The sequence below is a fragment of the Eptatretus burgeri genome, chromosome 3 (assembly GCF_056783735.1).
Source record: "Eptatretus burgeri isolate ZD-2024b chromosome 3, Ebu_testis_v1, whole genome shotgun sequence".
NCBI lineage: Eukaryota > Metazoa > Chordata > Myxini > Myxiniformes > Myxinidae > Eptatretus > Eptatretus burgeri.
In genome coordinates this window covers 104,325,064-104,343,869 of record NC_140963.1, presented here as the reverse complement: position 1 = coordinate 104,343,869, position 18,806 = coordinate 104,325,064, and the positions used below count along the sequence as shown (strand labels likewise).

The following is an 18,806-nucleotide window of genomic DNA, read 5'->3' as shown; positions in this document are numbered from 1 at the left end:
ACCTGGTTCAAGGCTGCTACATAAGAACATATGCATAACATATGTACATATTATATTGTACAAGTGCATCAGTTGAACAATATAAACAGCTAATAAATTGGTGAAAGAGACTCGAGTGCAGACCTGAATGGGAGGTCTCACGTTGGGACAAAAAATACACATAAAAATCGCAGCCATAAATGTTCATTCACAGCGAAAGACCTTTGTTTTCATCCCCGGTAAAATAGTCCTGTCAGTGAAATGCTTGCCAATAAGAGTTCGAGCTGAATCAACTGCCGATCTTCATTCGGCAGGCCTACTACATCTGTCCAGTGTATACGTTGTGTGAATAGCTTGGCGCACTCACAGTGGTATGGATTTGTATACAATGAATGTGAAGTGTGTATTCATTTCCCGATCACCTCTCAAGCACACAAGCTTCATGTGTTGCAAGCATATGGAATGTAAAACGAGTTTGTGGTCCCCCAACTGCGTGCGGCATGCATATTTAAAATATCAGTATGTACAAGCGAAGGATTCACAAAATATATTTAATAATTGTGTTGAAATAAATACCTTTAAATGTTTTCATAAACATAATCTTGCTCAATGGGTAAAAGACATGTTTCAAAAAGCTGGATAGTAAATACATGTTCAGTATGTGTGTTTGGATATATATATATATATATATATATATATATATATATATATATATATATATAGCTCCAAAATTTCATCTAATAATTAAATGGAAGACATAACATAAAGAGAAGGGAGGAATAATCAACGTATGTTAAGGGATATCTACATGCGATTATACCAGACTCCGTGGTGTAATGGTTGGAGCATCTGCTCTGAGTCTGGGAGGTTGGTAGTTCAAACCCTGGTTGAGTTACACCAAAGACTTCATTAAAAAGGTACATGCTGCTTCATTGTTTGATGCTCGGCATTTAAAAGGATAGAGCATAGACAAACAAGGCTGAGAAGGCAATGGCAAACCACCCAGCATAACCCTTGCCAAGAAACTGCTTCGGCAGCACCAACGCGCTGTAAAGGGAATGGTATATCAGAAAAAACATGTGACTATGTGAAAGTCTTTGAGCCCTCCCTAATCCCAAGACCACTATCTCCTCCACCCCTCCTCCCAGAACCTTCCTCGTATGCCCAGCATGCATTTTATGTGGGCATTGATGATGGACTTCACCAAGAATGCCTGCTCTTCCATTTGGTATCCCAGCCTACAGACCACACCAATCTTCAAGTGGTCACACTCTCATAGTCTCCTCTTGTCACGCCAGCACTTCACAGCCCTAACCAGATTCCCTCCTCCAGCTTGGCCCTTTGTCCATTCCTCTACAGTTTTCCCTGGAATAGTGATCCATTAAAAGTGATATCAAAATCATTAACTTTTTATTTTACGATGTGTCTTAGTTTTTTTGTTTTGGAAAAGCATTGAAGAGTATGAGGATGTCGATAGGATAATGGCCGGGCTAAAGGCCCTGTCACACCTTGACGTTTTAGCCAGCGTATGCCGACGTATGAAAAATTTGGCGAATACGCTGGCACGCGTCGAATACGTTATGGGTAAGTTTTGTATACGTTAAGAGCACGCTGGCATATGTCATAGTACGCCGAGCTCGTCGACAAATTTTGAGCATGCTCAAAATTTTTCGACGTATGCCAGCGTATGACTCACACGTTCCGCATACACTGGCCATAAGTTGTAGGCACCTTATGCGATCGTCGACACACGTTACTTGTAAGTTACTCACAAGTCGAAATACGTCGAGGTAATGTCTAGCATACCTGAAACTTCTTTCTTACCTATGAGTAACGTGCTTTGAACCTATGTGTAACATATCTCCAATGCATATTGATGTATGTAGACGTATTTGATGTCTTCCGGACGACCACAGAACTTACTGAACGTGTTTCTAACTTACAGCTACCGTATAATGGCGTATTGGCAGCGTTTAGGGGAATTGGTTTATAAAAATGGGGTTCACAGGAGGAACCTGTCAGTGTTTCAGACTCTTCGATGTCTCGTGCGGTTATGATTTGAATCGTCGAGCGGCAGCCTTTTAATAGGCTACGCCACGAGATCGTCGGCGACACGCTGCCGCGCTATGCATAAGTTAGACTATCGTTGGGCATAAGTTGTGAACGCCGACAACACTAAGCATTCGTTGGTATAAGTTATCAAAACGTTCTGTGTACGTTATTAATACATTATGCATACGTCCAACTCGTAATTATATGCCCAAAACTGAAAAAAAACATCAATAGTTCAGTGTACGCCAGCGTTTTAGATCAATTTTGATACGTTGCCATATGCTGGCTAAATCGTCAAGGTGTGACAGGGCCTTAAGATCTGCAACTTACTTTCATTGTAACGCTAATCTCTTTTGGTTATTTTCTCTTTTCTACTCGTATCATGTTGCCTGCTATAAAGAACAGTTAATAAAGTAAGAGACCAAAACGGGGAACATACTGTATAAGGGAAGAAAATGGGGGGTGAGGGGACAGAATTTGGAGGGCAGAGGAAATGGGAGGAGAGGAAAGAGGTGGGTACAGTTTTAGAGTAAAGATAAATGAGGGGAATGTATGGGACAAGATAGTGGTGGAAAATGCCACTAATCTATTTTTACAATGTAAGAGCTCTGAAAAGGTATTCTTTGTGGATCAAAATGAGTCCTTCCTAATTAAAATGACAATCAGTGTCTGAAAGGAGGGTGCAGAGGTGGCAAGCTTGCTATGGGGCTGGACCCGATTATAAACTGTAGAACTGGTGTTTTGCAGGCAGGCAATTGTATCAATGAGTCCCTCGGATGGATGATAAGTGGTGACACGTATGCAAACATTAGCTGTTGGTTGTAAAATATCACAAGGTCTTTTGGAAAGAGTATGTAAGTTGTCACTAGCACTGAACAAATTCCAAATTTGTGCCCTTATCTGCAAAGACACCGCATCGGTGGCACAACCACTCTCACTTCAGAAGTGAGTCAATCAACACCAAAATCTGTAATTTAATCCAAGTCCAATATGAAGTTGCTAATGATAACTGAAACAGTACCTTCTTTATATCCTCTCTTCCAAGATCATTTACTTTGTCGGTTTTTTCCTTAATTTCAAAAATGGACAGGTGGTAGAATAAGTGTTGGAGAGTTTATTGTACTGTAGTTACTTGTTTTTTGTATGGCTGGGGGTCAATGTGTCCTTTTGCAGATATTTGGATTTTGTGTATAGTATTTGCTTGACTGTCTTAGACTTTGGGAGAGGATGCTAAGTATCCCTGTTAATCTCTTGAACAACACAAATGGTACTTGTTTACTATTAACGTTTGGTGTTATTGAATCTTGCAGCTTTGAAGGACAATTTAAGAAGAAAATAAAAATAATTTACAAAATAATATCTCAATTGCTCCTTTTTGAAAGTGAAAAACAGGCTTATTGAACAGCAAGATGGCAAAGGGTTGGAGGGGGAGATGGGAAGGGGAACAAGGGATGAACAAGCATGCAGGATCTGATAGAAAAGAAAAGCTACCAGGTATGGGTGAGGGAGGTGGGTATAAAAGATAATGGGTGTGGATGGAAAGCAAATTAAACAGTGGTAGGCTGCCACCTTTATGCACTGGAGGGAAGAGGCTTTGAAGGTTAACAAGGTTACGGAACGAAAATGTGCATTTTGGTGTCGCTCGGGAGGGCTGAGGCCTGAAGAAGTAGCAATGAAAGATTGTATAAAACTGAGAAGCCACCGAACTCTCTGCAAATGAGATAGCAACAGGCACAATACCTTGGCCTCGTTAGGAGAGGTTGCCAACGACATTCAGAAGTTTGGGCCTCATAGAATCGAGGAGTGGGGGTGGAATTGCGGTTTGTGCTATCCAATAAATAATAGCAATACTATACATACAGTGTTACTTACAAATGCTTTGCAGCTGGCTAGTGATGTGGAGAAACATATGTGAAATTAGACTGGAAGGAATAGTCAGTGTAGTTGGACTAAATGAAAGAGTCATTGGGAGGAATTTGGGGTGTGCGCAGTCAGAGATTTCCACACTAGTGGTTGGTTATCATCTTAAAGGAGGGGAGGGAGTAATGAGACGAGACAGAGAGGGGATGCCACAAAAGAGGAAGACAGTATAATGGACGTGAGAGGTAAATTTAAAAGTGGGGAAAGTATTGAGGTGTGGGTTGCTGTATAATTGTGTGTGACTCCACCAAGGAATGACCTTTCTTTCTTGACAGAAGTCGAAGTTCATGGGAAAGCGAAATGATAGAACAGGGCAGGTCGACAGACTGAGCGAGCGACCATTGGAAAAAGGAGACAAAATGCACATAATCACTGCAGTATGTGAAAGGGATGCCAGTAACTTGAAGAGCATTGGATTCAACCACCATCATCTGGAGTAAGATGAAAAGCAGCTGCACCAGCCCAGAGTGGGGTGCCTTATTTCATAACACTATGGATGGAAGTATCATTGACAACTTAGAATGGATATGGATCGATGGAGAAGACAAAGGAAACTAGAACGGCACTCGGTGGAGTGCATACCTACACCAGGCTGAAGAGTTTATGTTTTGTATCCCACTGATAAGCCAGATCTGGATCTTCACCAACATCTAATGAATTTGTACTTGTCACACACCCGACCTGTCCACCAAGTTTCATCCGAAACCGTCCATAACCTTTTGAGATATCCTGCTCACAGACAGAGAGGCAAACCAAAAGGGGTGAAAATATAACCTCCGTCCACCTTCAGTGGCAAAGGTAATAACCTACCTTAGAAGCCAGCTTGGACATACAGTGTTGTGGCTGATAGAAGAAGAAGCTCCAGAGACTGCACCTCCCCATGAGGTTGCCCATAAAATTAGACTGGGGGCTTCACCAGTTGATGTTTATGGAGGACCAGAGTGACAATATGACAGTAATTGACTTTCCTGTATTGAAATACATGTTCCATGTAGTTGATCAGTGACTCATTTTTTTCCCCCCAGATCTTCATACAAGGATGTTGCTGCAGCCTGCCTGTTGGGGGTATGAGATATGGATGGTTCTGCACAAGGCGAGTCATTGGCACAATAAAATAGGATTTTTCTGAGAAGCAAAAAAGTCCTTGATATAGACCAAGAATAATTCTGTCTTGTGGCACAACAGACTCAAGGAGGTGGAGCACAGGAGAGAATACCATCCATTTACCCATTTTGGCATGCACAGACAAAAAAAACCACAACCATTTGAAAAGGGGACCTTCAATATCAATGGCCAACGACTTGGAAGGTAAGGCTTGGTGCCAGAGAGTACCGCAGCTATTTAAAAAAAAAAATTATACAAAGTCGAGGCTCGTGGGAGGGTGCTTGTGGGTGGGAGGCTGGGAGTTTGCAGGACAGACCGGGGTGGGGAGGAGGTGGGAGGGTGTGGAAAGGGGGAAGATGGGAGGGAGGTGAAGCTGAGAGGGGCAGGTTGAGGGGAAGCTTTAAGTGGATGGGGTGAGCTTTGAGGAGTGGGGTGAGGGGGTGGGGTGCAGAAAGTCGAGGCATGCTGAAGAGGGGGACACAAAGGAGGGGTGGGGTTGGAAGGATGCATGCTTGTCGGAGATGTGGGGGAGGGTATAGAAATGGAAGGGTTTGACATATTTCAAGAACATGAAGGGGAATTGATTATTGTGAGCAGATAACCTCTGCAAACTGGACTTCTCAAGATTCCCATTCTAGACATATGGAGCCAAAGATCATGGGATGGGTGGAAATCATTATTGCTTTTGAAAGCACGGAGGAAGGTCGTGTTGTAGGTTTGGGAGGAGGGTTGATGGACGAATCGTTTCGGTGAAAACAGTTTTGGAAAATAATCCTTGTGAAGAAGAAGAGAAATATATAATGGTGAAGAAGAAAAACATGCAATGCCCATGAAATAAATAAGCAAGGTGAAGCATTTTAAAATGCAAGAAGGAAAGGGCGTTTTATTCAAGGAAGATTCAGTTTGTAGATATTGAGAAAAGGAAGAGATAAATAATGAAGTATGGGAAATATATGAAGAGGGAATTACAAATAGATTTAAATTTGTGTTTTGGAGCTGATTGAACCAACACATGCAGCAGACCACGAACTGGAAGTTATGAGAGATGTTCCATGAGATGGCCTTGAAAGCACACCTGATCAAATTTTTATCGATGTACAGGGCATTTATCTGCAGATTTATGGAGTACTGCTCTCCCCTCTGTGCTGGTACCCCTTCTTACTCCTTGCTCAGCTTGATGCCACGGAAACCAAAACACTCAAAACCATTGGAATCTCCTCTGATGAAGCTGAGCCTCTCATTTTCACATCACAGACAGGTCGGTGGTCTCTGTTTCTTCTATTGCCTCCTTTTTGGTATTGCACACTCTACTATTTCTGTGCCGTGTCCCCACACTCCGCCCCCCCCTCCCAGGTTTCTTCAGGGCACACGCGGTCTACCAGTAACCACCTTTTGGTGAACACCCAAAATACAGAATCACTGCTCATCGCCACTCATTCGTTTTCTTTTTTCCAATCTGTGGAACCAACTTCCTCAGGTTCTTCAATCTCAATCTTCCCTCTTGGGCTTCAAGGCAGGTCTTCACCACCATCTCAGGTATTTTCCCCATCCACAACCTTGATCTTTTCTCCCTCTATTAACCCTCCCCAAGTTCACCTCTTTTCAAGTTTCCAGTTTTTCCTTCCATTTCTGTGATTGAGAGTTTTTTTTTTTGCTGTTTCCATCTTGTCTACCCCTTGTGTCCTCATCTTGCTCTCATTTTTCCCCACATCCATTATTTCTTCAACTTCCCTCTATCTTGTCCATCATTTCTGCTGTTGGCTCCCCTCTCTTTCTTCTATTCCTTTTGTTCTGTTACATCCTGATCTGTTCTGTTATCGCTCCTCCATGAGCCTCGACGCAGGATACAAAAAAGGTATTTGTTGAAGATTTATAGAAGACATTTTGCATTTATTGAAGAAACATTTCCAAAGTAGAATAGTCAGGGCTGAAACTAAACTGATAATAATAACAGCTTAGAGAGTTGACGAACACATGAGACTTGAGGTCTGAAGTAATAAGTTGTTTCATCACTGCTTATGATGGGGAGCCGACTGACCAGTCTATAGTTGAGCGGATCAGTATTCTTCTTGTGGAAAGGGTTAATGCTGGCAACCCTCCATGATGGATGCAGGAAACCATCTGAGAATGACTTGTAGAAGAGCAAGTAAAGAAAAAATACAGCAGAAGCATGGTTTTTGAGGATTGGAGTACCAATACCATTGACTTAACTCTATGAAGAATTCCAAGACACCACACGGCCCTGCAAGCTGGTTTAGAAAGGTGATGGGCTCCATAAAATCCTGACATGTTCCATGTAGTCCAAGGGTCCCTAAGTACTGCACCTGAGTCAGACAGAGGTTGATTGACAAAGTAAATTGCACTGTTTGGGATAGTCTTAATAGAGAGAGTGAGGGTGCAGGATTTGGCAGCATTGAATGACATATTCAAGAATATTTGCTTCTCAATTTCTCTATGGCCAAAAAAAAAGGATGTGGCTTTAGCCTACCTATTATTAGGTGAGTGACATTCCAGCAGAGGTGATAACCAAAGTTGAATAGAGAGCAGTCAGGTCATTTTGGTAAATCAGGAACAGGATAAGCCTGAGGATGCTGCATTGAAATGCCATCCAACCTCCAGGGAAATGCAATGCTCATGAGAATGAAGAAAAGTCCCCAATAGCGAGAGAGGACCCTTGATGCCTTCTCAGTGACTGTCTCAAACTCTGCAAAAAAGCCAAGTGATGTTGAACTCTTGATAAATATCCAAAGAGGCTGCTCTGACTTCTTGTTTGAGGTATAGATCATCCATCCTTTGCTGCATTAGCAGGATCATGTCCAGGGTGGAGTGACCAGGAAATGAAGCCAAATAAATGGGCAGAGATTAAAGAGTTTGAAAAGAGATCTGCTGCTGTTATTGAATCCATGACCTTGCTGATGAAGGGAACAAGGCTAACCAGTTTGCAATTCACAGGGGTTTTGGTGACCTGTATGAAAATATATGGTATGCCCATGAGAGTTTTGGATAATGGTTGTTGTATTGTTGTTTTTGTTTTGTACGCAGTCTGGATGCTGCTGGTTGCATCATTTCTGGAAGAACAGCTATGTCACTGATGCAGTGCCCTTGTTATCAGTAAGCTGGTACTCATTTTGCCAACCACAGAAAGATGACAGGTTGAGTCAACCCCACCAAGTGCTATTTCAACAGCAAGCCAGGGGCTCAAACTCAAGAACCTAAGTCTCAAGCCAGCTGCCTTAACCGTTAAGCCAACACCAGGCTTGAATAACAGTGAAACCCAGGGGTCCAAAGAACTAAACTTCTTTCAGAGTTTGATCACTGAAGGAGATGAGTGGGTTGGATTGTCAGTCCTTGTGGTGAGATTTTTGAAGGATGTGGCACTCGTCTGGATTAAATGTCAAGTTCCTGGTAAGAAACCAATTTGTGATGTTGTTGAGATTTTTTTTTTGTGTAGGTTTCAGCTGCTGCTAATCTGTCATTAGGATGATAAATTTTCAACATAATGTAAATTGTAAAATATTATGCAAAATTGTCAAGAGTTAGGTTTTGGGGTTCAGTAAGATGATTTATGTAAATCAGGAATATAATTTGTTCCAAAACAATGTCTTACTGCCTGCCAGGTTCACTGGGAGAGCAAATGAGGAGGTGTCATTGAGAGTGATGCACTCACTGTCTGTGCAGTTTTCGGAAGTCAGAAGTGCATGAAGAGACAGCCTTGAGTGGTGTAGAGAGAGGTATGTGAAGTCCGAATGGCAAACAGAGTAGAAGGATTAAGATATGACGAAAGAGATGCATGACCTGCTGTTTTAGGTTTAGCACCTCGATTCATTGTTGTGAAAGGACAAGTGAAGTTGATTGATGAGGGGAAAAATTCAGATCAATGATTAATGATCAGGATATGAAAGACAAACAGCTTGACAATTGGACATTTCAATATTTTGTGTATGATTGGAAGCAGGCAAACTGACATGTACTTCGGTGGGTATGCACCTTGTAAGCTGATCAGGTCCAAGCTGAATGACCTGCTAAGAAGAACAGAAAAAGGAATACCAGTCTCGCTTGTTTGGCAGAGGATTTGAGAATGTGGGCATCTATGGTTTGCTTGTCTGTTGCAGAGGTGATGTCAAGACTGTTCAGAAAATTTATTTATTTATTATTCAAAAAAGTGAGAGAGCGAATTGGAGAGGGAAGGGTATTGGGGAAGGGGGTGGGGGATGGGAGGGGCCATATGGAAAGAGGGAGGGATAGGTTTGGGTGTGAAGCTTTTAAAATCAGATGCAGCTTAAAGCTACGTGACTGATATTACTTGGATAATGTTCTATACTTTTATTTCAATTTTGCCAAAGGCTCATCTATATATTACATTCATATGATTATAAAAATTGTGACTCCTCCCTCCTCCATTTGCCCCTTATACCCTTCCCTTGACTTACTCCTGACAACTTTATACCTTCTTCCCTTTTTATTATTTCCCTATTTCCCTACTCTTCCATTATCCTACACTTTAGGAACCTGTACTCTATTAAAAAAGAAACTCTTTCCCCTTTATTCTGTATGCTACTTCCCCCCTTCCTTTCCATTGCTGAAATGGCTCTCTCTCTCAATTTACCAACCCCATCCACACATACCACATACTTAAAATATAAAGTCTCTTCCCAAAAAAATTATAATCCACAGTATGTTTACTGTCTGAGTCAAACTAAACACAATTTCAAGAATATTGAACGCTTTCATTTGGATATGAAACAAATGGTAAATTGAGAGGAAGCCATCCGAAAAGAGGAACAACAGCAAAACATTTGTATTGAAGCCATCATATTCTGTACTTCCAAATACAAAGTACGTACTTATACCTGGTACATAGGCTACGTTGTACTCCCTGCCCCTTTTTCTACCTGATAGTCGCCTTCACTGACTGCGGTGCATCAGCTGCATTCTTGTCCTGTTTCACTCTGTCCCTTTGTCAGTTTATTGGCTCACTTACTACCTTCTCCTCTCTGTCATTCAGCTCTTCCATGAGTCTCAAATCCTGTACATAAGAAAAATGCACAGCTGAAAATGGAGAATATACAATACCGAGATATAAAAAAAACTGCAATAAACAGGAAACGTTGCAGCCATATACTCATACTGTAGATGCTTACTTTAAGGATGGTTGTAATTTTTGCAGTGAATCAAATCGCACCAATTTGAAGCCAACAAACATGTAACATCACTTTGATTCCATGGACCAGGAGATACACAGGCTTTGGAATGCTTCTTATTCATTATACCGAGGTATTTGACATGGCGAAGCTTAATTTCATTCACAAAACTGTTCTTAGATGTACATATTCCTCCCGATGTACAAATAATATTTCATTCAGCTTCATTCCTCTCATGCATGATACAGACTGTATTACATTTGTAATTGTACAGCGTTAACGTTTTTGTTTGACATTACAATTATATTGGAATCTGTCACATCTTGTATGTGTGTTCTTTGTCATCTAGGTTGCAGCGTGCTAAAAGTTTCTCCAAACAGGTTTACACCAGTACTTTTATAAACTCTTTACTTTAAGGCCAGACCATCGGTCATCACATCCTGAAGGACATGTCATATCATACATATACCTACATGTCAGGTTTTGTACCATAGCCTTGTGCTGTTTCGAGGATTAGTGTGTTCTGTCTGTGGCATTTGTCACTTAGCTTCATGCAACTTGAACATCACTTTCAGACCTGCACAAACACAAATATGGAAGATCCCAAAACCTCAGATATTCCACATTTTGTACTTCTGCTGACTGTAAAAGCATTTATTTCACCTTTTTCCCCAACATTACTCTCAGCAGATGCTCATTGTTCATTACCACAGTGATTTTTTTTTTCCCAGAGAAATGAAGAGGAAGGTGGTAAAGAAGTTGATGGTGGAGATCAAGGTATGTGTGCCAGGCCACAGGGAAGACTAGGATCAGAAACACAACGCTGCAGGTCAAACGGACAAAGATTAGTGGAATCGAATGCAGTAGAACCAGGCAATGAAGGAAAACGTCCTGCATGGCCTAATCTACGGCCTGGCGTTCCCTCCGAAGCCAGTTGGTGAGCCAACTCGTTGCCTATGCTCATTGTTGTACTGTGTGTCAACGGTGGAGTCTTGAGGCTTAACTTTTCATCTGAGGCCTAGGACAACAAAAGAAAGAAAAATGTCAAGATGGCCACAAATGGGAAACAGGAAAAGGTAATTCTGCTTATCATGGCTCGGCCACATTGTATTGATAAACAAGTAAGTAATATAAAAAAGGCAAAAGGATAGACAAATGTGAGACGATATGACATGTAAACTATGTTCTTTTCTGCACACATTAATTAGTCACCTGTAACCTGCCATTCCTTCTGCTTCTGATGATCACCTGACTTTCGTGTTTCAAATTTAAGATTAATATATTATTGATGGGATGAGTCACAATGTGTAGATTACAAATGCACAATTAACTGCAGTTTTTATTCTTCTGCTGATGATTGTTTCTGATGCTGATGATGATTTTTGGGTTGTTCGTCCATACGTACGTATGTCCGTCTGGGATATTTTTCTCTGTTTTCTTTGCAAACGCTTATCCGACTGACACAAAATTTTCATCATAGGTGCGACGACTCATGTAGAATGTTTTAACGATAATTATGACCTCATAGGTCATGAAGTGTGGCAGCCATGTTGGAAAAACAGAAAAACTTTGGACCTCTGTATTATCACTCCATAGAAACTGCTCCATGGAAAAAAATTGAAACCTGGAACATGTCAAGTACTCCCCATGGGAAATAAATGTGATTTTTTTGGGATAATGTCATTGGTGGCTTCATTATGACGTCATAACTGCACACGTTGAATGCTTTATCCAATCAGTATGCAGATTATTGAGGCCCATCTAGGGCTAAATTGTATGGGGGGGGAGGGGGGTTTGATGACGTCATTGGTCACATGGTTCAACAGCCATTTTTGTTAACACAAAATACTTTAATAATAATGTGAGTGGAGGCATATCTGGTGACATCAAAGAGTCAGGTCAGGTCAGGTGTGGGAGCATGCACCAGAGCAGCGTGTCGCTGCGTTCACTTTCCGCCGGTACTCCAGGGGTCTCCGTCTGGCCATCCCCCAGGCAGATGCCAGGCCCATCCCCATCTCCTTGAGATGTCGATCAACCTGCTGCAACCACGAGGCACGTGGTCGGCCCATTGGCCTCCTCCACTCGCGAGACTCCCTCGTTGAGAGAACCTGGTGAGCAGGATCAGCATCAGGAAAACGAGCCACATGTCCATACAGCCACAGCTGACGCTCACGGACTATGCAGGTAACAAATCTCATTTGAGTCTCTCTCAGCAACTGCTCGTTGGACAAAAAAGTCCGAACAGCGATAGCCAAGGATTCTCTGAAGAGACCTGGTACTAAAGGAACCAAGTCTCCGTCTCAGATCCTTGGTCAGAGTCCAAGTCTCGCATCCATAGAGCAAGACTGGAAGCAACAAGGACCTGAAGCCTCGGACTTTCGTCCTCCCACACAGGTACCGGCAGCGCCACACCCCATTATCCAGTGAATCCATGACTCCCCAGGCCCGACCCAGACATCTATTGACCTCTGACTCACAGCCAGCAGAGACATGAATATCACTGCCAAGGTAAGTGAATCTCTCCACGACCTCAACATCCTCACCACAAACAGACACAGACAGGACAGCAGCATCCAAGATGTCATTGAAAGCCTGGATCTTAGTTTTGACCCAGGACCCCATAATCCTAGCGGCTGCAACTCCTCATTCAGCACCTCAAGGGCCCCCAAAAGGATATCTAAAGTCTCCGCAAAGATGACTGCATCATCTGCGAAATCAAGGTCAGAGATCTTGACATTCCCAAACGATGCACCGCAGCTTGATCTGTCCACCATCCTCCCGAGAATCCAGTCCATACAAGTGCTGAAAAGTGTGGGGGCCAGTACACACCCCTGACGAACTCCAGTAACAACTGGAAATAAGTCAGAGATGGTACCACCACATCTGACAGCACTCTCAGTACCAGAGTAGAGTTCAGACATCAGATCGATCAGTTTTGGTGGCACCCCACGAAGACCAAGAATCCTCCAGAGGACATCCCGATTCACTGAATCAAACGCTTTACAGAGATCAACATAGGCTGCAAGCAGCCCTTTCCGAAACTCTAGTCTGCTTCGGAAAGGATACGAAGAGCAAGCATACGGTCAATCGTTGACCTCTTTGGTGTAAAGCCTGACTGCTCTGGACGCTGGTGCTCAAGCAGATGGTGGCGAACCCTATCAAGAATTATCCGAGCAAAGACCTGACCCGGCACTGAGAGCAGCGTCACCCCTCGGTAGTTGTTGCAGTCTTGGCGATCACCCTTCCCTTTCCAGAGAGGGACAACAAGGCCCCTCTTCCAGTCAGTTGGGATGATGCCTGTGTTCCAGGCAGAGCACAGAACTGCATGCAATGACACGAGAGCAGCATTTCCACCAGCCTTGAGAAGTTCAGCATGAATACCACAGATCCCTGGAGCTTTACCCCATTTCAACCGGCTCACCGCAGCCTGTGTTTCCACAAGCGAAGGTGGACCACAATTGATTGGAGTGTCAGCAACAGGGATTGTAACACCCCTGACATCCAACTCAACAGCTGGTGGATCAGCCTAGTACAACCGCTCAAAGTAACCGGCCCAGCGGGCCTTCACTTCGCACTCCTCTGTCAAGAGCCTACCACCCTCTGCTCCAACTGCAGTGCTCCGAGAGATGGGCTTGTATGAACGTAATGCGCAAATTCCCCTGGAAGCAAGACGAGAATCCCTTGACCACAGGTGATGCTCTACCCCCTCACAGATTCCTCGCACATAGGCCTCCTTGTCCACCCTGAGCACACGTACAGTTTTAGACCTCAGCTCCCTGAACAGCTCAGCTCTGCCATTCAGCCTGGCCCTGCAACTGGTCAATGGTATCCAGTGTCCCTTGAGAGACAAAATTCTTCTTTGCCCAATGGTGAGTTCCAAGATATCTACCGGCAACATCAAAGACGGTGGTCTTGAAGGCACTCCACAACTCTTCAGGACCTCCCAAAGCACCCAGACCCCCCAAATCTCCACGCAGCTTGTTCGCAAACTCCTCAGCTACCCTCTCATCCTTGAGCTTGCCAACATCCAGCCGAGGCTGAGATGGTACCATTCTCCTGGATTTAAGGTGCAACTTCAGAGTTGCTACAACAAGCCGGTGGTCAGTATTGAGGAACTGAGCACTCTGGTAGACCCTGCAGTTCTGGATCATTCTCCAGCGACCATCAATGAGGACATGGTCAATCTCCTTTGCCACACCACCAGCGTTGGAAAACCAAGTCCAGCGATGAGCTTGTGGGCGCTGAAACCATGAACCAGCCACCCTAAGTCCATGACTTCTTGCAAAGTCAAGGAACTTAGTGCTATTCTGGTTCATAGTTCCTGGCCCATGGGGACCAACACACGTCTCATAACCATCCCTATCAGTTCCAGGCGATGCATTGAAATCCCCCAAGACTAGAAGTGTATCGCGTCTGGGGCACTGATCAACCACAGACTCGAGCGTGGCGTAGAATGCATCCTTCACGGAGAGATCACTCGCCTCAGTCGGAGCATAAACAGAGACCAGGGAAATGACTCCTAAGGAGTGACGAATCCTTAATCTCATAATACGCTCGTTGACCGGTGTTACCTCAATTATCATTGGGGTCAGCTTATTGGACACAGCTACAGCAACTCCTTGGGAATTGTAACCATCAGAGCGACCAGACCAATATTAGGTGTAACCACCCACCATTATCTCGCCACAATCCGGTCTCTGAACCTCAGAGAGAGCTGCAATCCTGATGTCCAAACGCTTGAGCTCAGATGATAACAGAGACAGGTGATCATCCTCTCTTAGGGATAGGACATTCCCGGCACCCACCCGAAGGGACTGCCTCAGGTTAACCCAAGGAGACCGCCGTTTGGTGGACGACACCTCAGCACCACTCCGACACACTCTCCCGCAATCTGACCCAGGGATGTTACCCCTTGGTTTCCTTTCTATCATCAAAGATTGGGGGTCCCGAAGGCTTTGCCCCAATCCCATCATCTGGTGAGCTGCCCTGCAAAGGGAAGCTGCACAGGAGGTACTTCCACAGAGTGGGTTGTTCACATAAAATACTTTAATAATAATGTGAGTGGAGGCATATCTGGTGACATGAAATAGTCAGGTCAGGTAAGGTATGGGAGCATGTGCCAGAGCAGTGCGTCGCTGCGTCTACTTTCTACCGGTACTCCAGGGGCTTCTGTCTGGCCATCCCCCAGGCAGATGCCTGGCCCATCCCCATCTCCTTGAGATGCCGATCAACCTGCTGCAACCACGAGGCACGTGGTCGGCCCATTGGCCTCCTCCACTCACGAGACTCCCTCGCTGAGAGAATCTGGTGAGCAGGATCAGCGTCAGGAAAACGAGCCACATGTTAACATAAAATACTAATACGTTAACATAAATACTTATATGTTAAAATAAACATAAAATGTTATGTTAACATAAATTAGTTTAACAATAATGTGAGTGGAGGCATATCTGGTGACATCAAAGAGTGCCATTTTTATTTTATACGAAAAAGGGGTTTGGGCCTGTTATTTCAGGCACTTTCGGTTACAATACCACAGAATGACACAAGTGGCATGATAGCTATCTTACCTTTTTGTTTGGGTGGCAATGCTTGCTCTTGGGCGATGAGATTCACACATTACATCATCATCGCCTTCACTGCCAGTTTAATAGAAACTTAAGTCACATATTTGGTAAATGTTGCTTCTACTCATTGGCAACTTACATTTTTGAGCGGCCTCTGGTCCTTCTTTATGTAGCATATCGTGGAGAAGCACCAGGCATTTCTATTTAGTTCCTTGCCCTCTTAATGCACCATTCAATAATTATCCATTCTCTGTTGATGATTATTGAACTCTATTTAGCCTTATCCATTCCCAAAGGGATGATAGAGATTACTGTAATTGGTTTTTGTGTCAATGAGTGGGTGAATATCGCAGGATAGCCAAGATGTATGTGCACTTGCCTTTGAGCTGTCTCACGTGGGTTACAATGTCGGCCCAGCTGGATGCTCTTCCCTGGTGTTTTGGATGTAGGGTGATACATGCATGTACCATTCCTCAGATGGATGTTAAACTAGTGTCCGATCTGCCAGCATAAGTTTGTGGATGTTAATGATCCCAACCTGTCCTTTACAAAGAGTCGGCGAGTTATCGTCGGTACCCTGAGCAAATAACAAGTTCTTGTCCTGAGTGACTGCTGGGAAGGCAAGGCAAACCACCCAGCATCATCCTTGTCCAGGAACTGCTTTGGCAGTACTGTACTAATGATCTGTAAAGGGTATGAACATTGATGATGATGGTGATGATGATGATGATGATGATGATGATGATGATGAGTGTGTTACTCTGCATGCAGATCTGCATTAATATTGATAATCAATTAATTCTCAGATATACTGTAATCTATATACCCTGGCTAGGCTCTGCATTGTTAATAGTGCATTCCTGATGATGAGTGCTTTGTTGTTTCAATCAATAAATGTTCCTTTGCCAACTCTCCTGAGCATTACTTACCAGCCCTTTCAAAGTTTCCACCTAAACCCAGCCAATATTTCACTTTTCTTCTTTTTTCCCGACTTCTTCTTTTCTCAATCTTTCCAGATCTCTCAGACTGTTTTCAGTTTCACATCTGTCACTCATTTACTCTCTTGATACTTTTCTGTTTACTATATGATAAACTCATTTACTGCTACTGGACTCTGCATCTTTTGCACCTGAGAAAGTGGAGAAGTTTTTGGCAATCCTTGACTCCGATTCGGCAACTGGACCAGACGGCATCAGCTCACGAGTCTTAAAAACCTGCTCTGTTGCTCTTGTACTTCCTCTCTCTGCCCTTTTCACCCTGTCATTTGCCCTCGCTCATCTTACATCTGCTTGGAAGTCAGCCAACATCACAGCATTACATAAAAAGGTGCAAAAACGGATCCCCTTAACTACAAACCAATTAGCTTATTTCCAATCATCAGCAAGGTCATGGAATCCATCGTCGCACATAAAATCATTCCTTTTCTCCAATGACCTCATCTCATCATCAATTCGGATTCAGACCAGGTCAATGGACATGGACATGCTGCTTTAACTCTCCCAACAATGGATGGAGGCCCTCAATATCAGACATGAGATCAGGGCCGTCTCTCAGGACATATTTCGAGCTTTCAATAGGGTCTGGCATCCTGCTTTGCTCTCCAAACTCTCTGCCGATGGAATCCAAGGCCAACTCCACTCTTGGATCCCTAACTTCCTCCACTCTTGGAACCAACATGTGGCTCTCAATAAAATCTCAATAAAAATCTCCCTGTCATGGCTGGAGAACCCCAAGGTATGTTCTGGGTCCAGTTCTACTCCTGATCTTCATATATGACCTCTCTTTATCGCTTTGCTGATGACTCTTCTGCAGGATGCATGTGGTCCATCCCTCTTCATTCTGACAGAAAGGCAGGAAGCAGCCTCTTCCATCTCCCCAGACCTTGATAAAATCACAAACTGGCCAAACACTTGGATTATGTCTTTTTACCCAGAGAAATCCTCTATCTCTATCTCTATTGGATTCGCTATATATGAGATATCCCTTATTGTCGGGTTTTCCGGCTGTGTGTGTGTGTGTGTGTGTGTGTGTGTGTGTGTGTGTGTGTGTGTGTGTGTGTGTGTGTGTGTGTGTGTCTGCAACACGAGGCTCCACAGCACGAACCAACGAACCGATTTCGATAAAACTTTGCTGTTAGGGTTAGTGCAGAGGCCGAAAAACCACGTACAGTATTTTCAATACTTGTCCTTCAGTTTTGAATGTAGAGAAACGAGACTTCGGAATTAAACACCGAGATATTTAGAAAATTTTACTTGAGCCGATTTTTGATTGAGGTTTTATTTTTCAAATGGTAGTCCTTCAAAAATCGGGTGTCCATTTACCGTCATTTAAGGTGTGTATACAGTGTTTGTAAGGAACTACACCGTCGTTCCACCTTCGATCTCTCCTCGATCCAAACGTTATTGACCAAAGTGAAAAGGATCCAAAATAAATGGAATCACCGGCATTTCTGTCTTTGTGGATTTCAAATAATATGTTTATTTAGTTACCGAAAACAATTCCACGACCCACACACCACCATCAATTATTTATTTATTTACCGAAAACAATTCCACGACCCACACTCCACCTTCAATTATTTATTTATTTACCGAAAACGATTCCACGACCCACACACCACCTTCAATTATGTATTTATTTACTGAAAACGATTCCACGACCCACACACCACCTTCAATTATGTATTTATTTACCGAAAACGATTCCACGACCCACACACCACCTTCAATTATGTATTTATTTACCGAAAACGATTCCACGACCCACACACCACCTTCAATTATGTATTTATTTACCGAAAACGATTCCACGACCCACACACCACCTTCAATTATGTATTTATTTACCGAAAACGATTCCACGACCCACACACCACCATCAATTATTTATTTATTTACCGAAAACAATTCCACGACCCACACACCACCTTCAATTATGTATTTATTTACCGAAAACGATTCCAGGACCCACACACAACCTCCAATTATTTATTTATTTACCGAAAACGATTCCACGATCCACACACCACCTTCAATTATGTATT

General features: G+C 43.3%; 1 protein-coding gene and 1 long non-coding RNA gene across 5 annotated transcripts in view; one reads left to right on the top strand and one right to left on the bottom strand.

Moving 5' to 3' along the window:
* The first annotated feature begins 5,589 nt into the window (after positions 1-5,589).
* On the top strand, positions 5,590-10,359 carry LOC147030571 (uncharacterized). The gene is made up of 3 exons (XR_015056447.1): positions 5,590-8,460; positions 8,673-8,786; positions 10,223-10,359. It is a non-coding gene; the product is annotated as an uncharacterized LOC147030571 (long non-coding RNA).
* KCNH6 (potassium voltage-gated channel subfamily H member 6) overlaps positions 10,168-18,806 on the bottom strand; it is a 556,858-nt gene continuing 548,219 nt past the window's right edge. For all 4 annotated transcript variants that reach the window (XM_085874776.1, XM_085874773.1, XM_085874777.1 and 1 more), the window contains one exon: positions 10,168-11,214. In XM_085874776.1, coding sequence (XP_085730902.1) covers positions 10,969-11,214 — 246 coding nt within the window. In that variant the 3' untranslated portion in view covers positions 10,168-10,968. The remainder of the gene's footprint in view (positions 11,215-18,806) is intronic.